General features: G+C 36.3%; 1 protein-coding gene across 5 annotated transcripts in view; it reads left to right on the forward strand.

Moving 5' to 3' along the window:
• The window catches only part of clocka (clock circadian regulator a), a 67,910-nt gene extending 63,015 nt beyond the window's left edge, over positions 1 to 4,895 (forward strand). For all 5 annotated transcript variants that reach the window (XM_058755401.1, XM_058755400.1, XM_058755405.1 and 2 more), the window contains one exon: positions 703 to 4,895. In XM_058755401.1, coding sequence (XP_058611384.1) covers positions 703 to 1,005 — 303 coding nt within the window. In that variant the 3' untranslated portion in view covers positions 1,006 to 4,895. The remainder of the gene's footprint in view (positions 1 to 702) is intronic.
• Positions 4,896 to 9,458: the final 4,563 nt, after the last annotated feature.

Here is a 9,458-nt window from a genome sequence, read left to right on the forward strand (position 1 = left end):
CAAAAGAGGAGTAGGGTTGTGTGGTTTGTGAAAGAGTCATACTTTAGTATTAAATCTAGTCAGCGATCTAGTGAAGCGATCAATGTGGCTGAAAAAAAAGAGGTGTGAAAGATCTTTCGCAAATTGGACAATGGACAACTTTTCTCATTAAAATCACCATGAAATGAAAATTCAATTTTTTTTTATTTTTATGGAATGTTGCAGTGTTTATTATGAATGATTTATCAATGCATACCATTTTTTCTTTTTCCCCTTTTTTTTTTTTTTATAAATATGTGCCCCTGTAATCTTTAATTAAAAATATGAATGTTCCCTTCCTCCACATTATTTCGTCTTTGATGACATTTACATCAGCAGTTGTCCATTTAGTTTCCACTTTTTATTGATTCAATTGATCCAATTCCGGATCAATTCCATATTGACAAATGAATCAATTCCAGATGGACAACATCAAGTCTCGTCCTACTTTTTTTTCCTTGTTCGTATATATTTTTTCTTGTTCATCGTATATGTCACAAAAGTGAGGAGCACTAGTGATGTCCTGATATGGAAAACCATGCATTTCAATAGGGTGTTCTACTGGTCACGTGTTGATTATTGGCCATAACATGAAACTAATTATTGTCTTATTGGTATCAGCCAGGATTTCAATATCACTGCATCCCCACCATATATAATAACATTTCGTGCTTCCTCCCACAGGCCCCTCGGCTTTTACATGGCAACCAATCTACCCAGCTGATCCTTCAGGCAGCGTTTCCCCTGCAGCAGCAAGGCACCTTTGCAGCCGCAACACAACAACAACAACAGCAGCAACTGCAACAGCAGCAGCAACAACTGCAGCAGCAGCAGCAACAGCAGCAACAACAGCTGCAGCAGCAGCATCAACAACAACAACAACAGCTGCAACATCAACATCAACAACAGCAGCAGCAGCTGCAGCAACAACTGGCAGCTCATCGCTCAGACAGCATGACGGACCGGTCCAAAGCGCCACCTCAGTAGCTGACCGCACGTCAGGGACACAACCGAATCTCCACTGAGCAGTCCTGCAGGCTGGCGGGCTTCTGAGGGGGCTGTTTGGAGCTAAACAATAGCAGTATTTTGTACTGTACCCTCTCAGATACCCTTCCACTGCTTATAGGTGAAGGGCCAGACCTAAACGGGTGTCGTTTTTGCACCCCGTGCCCTCTCCGACCTATAGGTAGTTGATCAACGGCTGCTTGCACTGAATTCTGGGAGAGGTCCGACCACGAACGCCGAACTTTCTACTGGCTGGCGAGGAAGCAGCGGCGTCTGGTTTTCCGCAAACTGTCTCCACCACAATAACCGCGTCCCCTTTGTCTCGTATGCCCAGTGTGTGCCGTCATCCCTCTTTCACAGGTTTAATTTATGCAGAACGAGCCGCAGCGAAGGCTTCAAGACTTGAAGTCGTTGCGCAGGACAAACGGCGCCTCTCTCTTTCTCTTAGCCTCTCTTTCTCCTCCTCTTTCCTCCTCATTTTACTTGTTGCAAGTAATTATGGGTCAGAAAATATTTTTAAGAATGTCACGTGGATTCAACTTTTATTGTACAGTTCACCTGTAAAATAATGTGTAAATATATGGACAAAAGGAAAGAGAAACTAATATTTTATATGATGCATGAGACGAAAAGCGTAGTCTGTTATTTGTAGCTTTGAATATACTTTTTTTCTAATATTCAGAGGAAAAAAGCAAAACTTAATACACATAATGGCTGATCTCTTCACAGACTTCCTTTTTCCAGTGGGATGGGGGTGAGTGTGTGTATGTGCTTGCGCACATGTGTTCGTATGTGTGTGTGTCTGCCAATGCTGGATCCACAGATTGTGTCACAGTTGGTTTAAAACGGCCTTCGTGTTTTAGTAAAACTGTTAAAGCAACAGGCATTCTTTAGATGTTTTGCATCGTGTTATACACCTTAGTAATTGCAAAAAATAGGTATATTTCAGAGAGATGTTTTACATTTGTAAATAGTTTAAAGAGAAGGCTTCAGATTTAGTATATCATGCGATTAGGCAAAAAATAAAAGTAGGAAATGGCGCTTCGACTGTTTAGCGCAGAATCATTACGGCTGGCAGCGGCCTTGCGACATTTGCTGTTATGTACTGATGATAGCTACATACTCTGCCAAACTGGAACTGATGCTTAAAACAGCAGGGTTATGATGAGGAAAAATATAATCGCATAGTGTGTATGATCCTAAAGGATACAGGTAAATTAGCGTAAGGCTAAGCCATTGCTTCCTCTAGTTTTACAATGGTTTACATGGTTGATTACACTGTTATACAGTGTTTTAGGTATGATTTACTAAATAGGTTTGACTAACCAGAAATATTTTACACAACCAAACCTGTTTATCACATATTTGCACAGCTTTAATGCAGGAATACTTTCACTGCCTTTCTTGGGTCTCCGCTCGTTTACAAACGACGACATTTCAATGATAGCAACTTGACTTTGCAAACTTCTTCCACTCAGCTCTGGAAAAGCAGGAATGTATCGGTTCACTAGTACCTCTGTAACGCTGACATAGTCACTAGCAACTTCTAGCTCTTTGTCCAAAGCACAGAAAACAACCCTAATGTTGACAATCTGATTCTGTTCATTGGCCTCTGTAGTGCTACAATTACGGTTGTTGATTAATTTGATATACTGATAAACTGTTTAACTGTGTCTTCAGGATCTTAAGATTTCTATTTATGCTTGACAAGACAGTAATTGCTCAAGTTAAAGCTTCCCCAAAGTTGCTCGATGAGACGTTGTTAGTAGTTAACCATCATGAATGTTCAAAAGTAATAATTATGTTTTCTTCTAGTTATATATCTATGATGGATGGAGCCCTTTTATCCTTACGAAGAAATTTTAAACACTATATTTTTGTTTTTTAATTATAAAAGCTGAGAGTCACTTTTATCAACAGGTAGCACTTATGGATGACAGTTTTTGTATTTTTTGTATTGGTCTTGTTAGACAAGACCGTGTTATTAATTGTTTTAATTATTATTCTAATCATCAGAAGTTTGCGCACTAATGAGCAATATTGCCTCTCCAGGTTAGTACAAGTAGACAGGCGTAGTTCATTCCAATATTTTCCATATCAGACTTCACTATATATGAAAGTGGCAGTCAGAATGTTTGGTTTGTGTGGGATGTTAAAGCCAACCACCTAGAGTGCTGGTCCAATCACAGTTCATGTTGCAGTATCCACTCAATAGCAGAATAACTCATGTGATCTATGATAATGCAGTATGTAATCTATCCTATTGATCTTCTACCCTTCGAGGCGGTCCTACGGTATTTGACGCTCATTAATGTGTTGGTTTCTGTAGTCGTGTAAAAGTAATGGATGGCTGTACATTTCAATTCCACAGAAATTTTATGACGGCACGGCTAGGATGAGCAAGGCGAGATTATTGATTGAATGTAAAACTGTCATTTAGCTTTATAGTAACATATAAAGAATATTTTAAAGAGGAATATATTGAAAATGAGATGTTCTTATTTTTCTACGGCAAGGTCAGAACAGAGAATTTATGCAGATAGACTATAGTTGATGTATAAAACAGCTGTTATACACCTTTTGCTAGGAAAGGGAACAGAAAATTAAGCTTACTCCATATTGTAACCTCAAATGAAGGATTTAAACAAACTGTGACACACTGGAGGACCAGTTGAACTTTCTCCCCACAATGCAGTCGGATTAGGAAGTGGTTATTTTAAGGTTTTTGCCTAAGTAAGAGAGGTCTTTGATGTTTGCTACAGACTCCTGCTTATGGTTTTGGGGTACTTGAAGGTAATACAATTTTTTTTTTTTTTTTAAAGAAATCTTGCTTAAAAAGTATAGGACACCTATACAAATTCAGGCTGGGTCGAAAACGACCCTTCTGATGCATAGTGCATCCTCTCGCACCGGCATCAAATTTCAGTTGTTGATGCGTGATGATGTTTTAGAGTACAAGGGGTTGTTTTTCTGTTTTCTGCACTGATTTGTATTATGTCAGGCCTAAGGTAACAGAAATACTACAGCTTCCTCAGGTTGGTTCAGAATAATAGTAAGCCCACATCAATCTTGCCCCTCCTTTCTCTTCCTCACTTGATCTTGTGATAGTGACCTCTTCAAAAACACACATTCTTCTGCATTTACACACACACACACACACACACATACACACACACACACACACACACAAAAAAAAAAACAGGACGATATAAAATGGTAATGTACCTCTGAATTGTCTGTGGTGCTCGATGCAACTCCATGTCAGCTGGTGTTTTAACCCAAAGAGCTTTGAGAAAAGATGGGAGAACATGGCAAAATCATGTTGAATTTGTTTTTGAAATATTAAAAGCGCCCAGTGGAAAAGGAGGTGGTGAACCATGTTAAATGTTCTGTAGTTCTGATGTACGCACTAGAAGTTCTGAATGTCTATCAGTGTTCTCTTGCTATCATTTAATCTTTGTACGTGTGATGTTCTTTGCAGAGCACTTGTGTTTGGCTCATGAAATTTATCTGGTCAGTACACATTAATATGGAGGAAAAATAGCAAATTATTTAATTATACCTATAAATAGGTTTAAACTCTCACCATTTGTTAGGTTTCAAATTTTAATGCTCCATCAGGGGCTACCAGAGCATAGCTCTGTTTTCCTAAACTCAGTAAAAAAAAAGAAAAAAAAGAAAAGAACAGAAAAGAAAGAAAGAAATCTGTAATATCAGAAAACAGGGTGCTGTATTGGGTTCATTTTGTGAGCCAGGCCATTCTTACATTTAACAAAGAAATAATGGAACCTTTTTAAACAAACAGTGCTGTTTACTCCCCTTATTCAATTTTGAAAATAAAATTATTTAAAAAAAATATATATATATACACACACATTGTCATGACTCCTTTTATTCCTATACTTTTCGGTGTGATTGTTTTCCTCTAAATAAATTTATTAAGCTATGTTCACACTGTCAGGTTTGGGATTGATAACCACATTTACTTACAGGTGTGAGGCTCGAAATGTCCCGTTCACACAGCAGTTTACAGTTTACACAGCTCATTTCTCCGTTACTGTAAAGTTACCGAAAACATACGCGTGTGACGCTGTGTATGACATGACAGACAACTAGTTGTCCACAGTCCGGTTCAGTTCACACAGCGCGTGTGTTCCGAGAATGCGGTTGTGAGTCCTGGAAATGTACAGGTGTGAGTTCGGTTACAGAATGCGGTTGTCACACCCGTAAATAACCAAACTGTGTGTGAACGTAACCGTATTAAGGTCTCAAATACAGGACTGACAACCGTATTAACTTCCAAACTCACGTATCAGGACCTGTTTTTATACAGTCTATGATCAGGACTCGATATATAAGGACTGCCTGAAGGCTCAAGGTGAGCATAAAAGACGCTTGGGATTGTTGGCGGAACAGTAGAGCGCTGTGTGAGAAGTTTTCTGCACACAGACAGCCGCATCTACACCGCGCGAATACTGAATTGAGCTCTTTTCCGCTTTTTTGTGCATGAATGCGTGTTTTGGCGAATATCCTATTAAACGCAGTCGGTTAGGCATATGCCTTAACGTAAACAGTTGAGAAAGAAAACATGTGTATCAGTAGCCTATATTAAATCCGTGCTTTCCTTCTTACAGTGAAAGCAAAGGCTGTCGAAGAAAAATACAAGTGCTCACTGCTCCTGACTACATAACCTTTGTAACATCAAAAATGATTAATCTATTTTTAATTTATACTGTGTGAAGACTATGCAGTTATTTTACATTTGATTATTACATTTCTGTTGCATAGACCTACCTTAAAATGTCTTTTAGACTGAGCAGAAAAACCTGAAAAGCACTGTTTATTGAACTTGTTTTTGTTCTATTGTATTTATTTTCTGCTATTGCTTGTAATTTGGTTATCTGTAGAAAAGATTTTTAGCACTGAGCCCATAGCAGCCAGAATAGTTTTTCCAATAGTTTTTCTTATTTAAAAAAAAAAGAAAAAAAGTGTAGCCTATAGGCCTATTTGTTGTTGTTGTTGTTGTTGTGAATGTCCCAATTGAGGTACAGGATGTGAAAATGTCAGATAAATGTCCATGTTATATATTTTGGTTGCATTTGTGAGTTAATAAAAATGTAGATGGTTGTTTAAAATAGGTATATAATATCGAAATATCAATCGATCGAATCGTATCGTATAATTTTTTGAGGTATCGGCAAATATCGTATGGGTATGAGAATCGATATCGTATCGTGACGAACCATCCGATTTACACCCCTACAGGACACCATTATCATTAGTAATCGGTTTCAAGGTAGTCAAGTACAAATTTTTATGTCAAATTAAAGTGATATCGTTTGTATGTACTTCTTTGGATCTGAACGGTGCGGGATTGTTTTACACAGAATTGCTGCAGGGGCTGGCGCTCTCCCTGGCAGTGGCAGGTCGCAGCGCCACTTCCGGTGGCATCCCCTGATGCCAAGGCAGCTGCCAGGTCGTTTCTGGCAGCTGCCATATTTCTCGTGGCAGCTGCCACTGGGCGTTCCTGGCAGCTGCCACTGTTTTTCTTGCCGTTTCTGCTGTTTACTCGGTAAAAACTACGCTGTTCTCAGTGGCGAGCGATGGTGTTTTAAAATATTAAGGCAAAGTTCCCACAGGTGTGTTATTTATTATTATTATTGTTGTTATTATTATTATTATACATTTTTATGTATCAGCTGCCAGAGTTCGTGCCAGGAGTCACGATCGTTTGTCGCCGTTTCTGCATAAGCATTTTCCCATAAAGAACATACACTTAAGGAGTGCTTAGCTGTATAGACAGTATATAAGCACGTGTATACTATATACAGGTGCGTATCCATCATTTCAGAAGTGAGGGGGACATAAATGTTATTTATTTATATATATATATATATATATATATATATACACACACACACACACACACATACACACAGTGCCTTGCGAAAGTATTCATACCACTTCATATATACAGTATATACATACTGTATATAGGAATATAGGAAACTTTATTTTTTCCTCTTATTTCTTTCTTTTAATTGGCTTAGAAATCAGATACACTGTTGGACAATAACCAATAAATGATTTGTTAATGTACTACAAACACTTTTTTTTCATTTTTATCACATATAAGGCAGAATAGTTTCTGTAATAAATGCTATGTCAAGTAGCACTGAATTGTTCATATACTTTATTTATTACCTGGAGATGATTGAAAAAAGCACAAATAAACCATATATTGTGGCAATCGTGTTTTTAATGTCTTCACGTTTCCAAAGGTTTCTTTTTTCTTTTATTCAGAAAACACAGTGATAGCTGGATGCTTTTGTCCATATTAGGGATTTCCTGGTAAGTTGTAAGTTATTACTTCTATTTGAGTTCGTCTTGCACTTTCGGCACCTTCCGGCTTCGTGTATGACTTATATATATATATATATATATAACCTTACTGTTGTCACAATGTTGTCACATTGGTTAAATAAACATTACATTAAAAAGGCCAAATACAATTATATTTTGTATTTTTACACTGTGTAATATTCTGTTTATCAAAACCAATAAATCTCATCAAGTTAGTGTTTTTACGTATTTTTACATTCATTCCAAAATAATAACAAAAGGCAGTAACAATACAAACATATTTTATTTGTCAACTGATGTTCAGCTGTTCTTTTTTAACTTTACCAGCGGGTGTCGCTGTTGGACAGAATTACTTTATAAAAACTAGTGACTTTAACACTTTTTAATGTCACATTTTGTAATACTTGCGTTGATTTATTTTTGTAATTTTCGCATCCATTTTTTTTTCTCTAATGACACTCTGCCTCCCTTGCCTTGACTGATGGCAGGCAAAGCCATACAACACACAAACATCAGAAATTCAGTAATCTTATCCTTGCGGCTTTGAGGTTATGTAAATTTTGGCACACTGTAAAAAATTATTGTAATTTTAACTGTAAAATTTTGTAAAAAGCTACGGAAAAAAAACTGTTAATAGGTTAACAGTAAGTTCCCGTACTATATACAGGGAAAAACTGTAAAAGATCTAACCAGCCATTTCATGTAATTTTACAGTAAAATGCTGTTAATTGTACAGTTTTTAGAAGTAAAAAAGAACAAATCAATGTATAATTTACAGTCAAAATCTGTAAACAAATATTCCCAGAATTCCTTGCGTGACACTCCACATTTGAAAGTATTTTGCTTAAATAATTGTTTTTTTGTTATCAGTTATGCACATTTGGGCTTTGTTACATCTTCTGTTGTTTAATGAAAGTTTATTGCATTATTTAAGTATCATATGTATTACCGTGATGGTATTTTGTGTTTGCGTGAATGACTCTGTGCACCTTCTGTATATTAGTATATACTTCTGCTTGTGACGAAGCTACTTGTGATGAGCTTTGATTCTTCATGTGGCTTTCTCATTTACCACCTGCATTATTATGGTGGTTGTCAGCGTGTTAAAGGTACAAAACATATTTTAAGAGCAGTGTGCGTTGTTGAATTTACTGGTTTACATTCACATTTTCTTGTTTGTAAATTACAGTTTTATACTGTAAAATGTACAGTTTTTCTGTATTTTTTACAAAATTATTCTGGCAACCACAGCTGCCAAAATTATTTTGTAAAAACTACATAATTTTTTTTACAGTGCAATTATTTTACATTGATTTCATGCATGCAAATTAATAAAGTGATGAATGGCAATTGGGCAGTTCAATTAAGTATAGCATTTTTGTAATAGCTACAAAAATGAAAATGGGCAAATGTGGGATCACCGAGAAATGAAATGTTTTTTATTACAATTTGTATAGCCACGGTTTTACTACAAATAGCATGCTTAAACTATGGTGAGTGTAGCAAAATGTTTTAACTTTAATACCTTTTTTTATGCGTTGCAAAACCATGTGTAAAGTTTTGTTGCAAACTATTTTTACTGTTGTTTAATAATGAAAAACAGTAGTAATACATTTATAATATTTATAGAAAGCATTCATTGTTAGATAAGATAATTTATGTCATATACTGTCAATGCTCTAGGCCTACAAGTCTGAGGCATTAATTGTAACATTATTATATACACCAAATATTTTGACCATACTTTCTTCTTCTTCTGGACAGAACTTGTGGATAAAAACAAGTGGGCTACTGTCGCCATATTTGATTAAGAATTTTTCATCCTTCAGGATCCAACAGTTCACTGTATACAGTCCAAAGGAAAGGATTAATAAAGAGTGAATAAAGATCCTTCAGGATCATAAATAAAAAATCAGTTAATGATAAAATGACATTAAAAAAAATCAATAAAAACTTAAGTGTCTCAATTAAAATGGTCTCATGATTATTTTAATATATATTGTGTGTGTGTGTGTGTGTGCATATATATTGGGTCCAATTCTCACTGTTACCATACTATTGACTTTTGCCTC

This window comes from Onychostoma macrolepis, chromosome 20, assembly GCF_012432095.1.
Source record: "Onychostoma macrolepis isolate SWU-2019 chromosome 20, ASM1243209v1, whole genome shotgun sequence".
NCBI classification, from domain to species: Eukaryota; Metazoa; Chordata; class Actinopteri; order Cypriniformes; family Cyprinidae; genus Onychostoma; species Onychostoma macrolepis.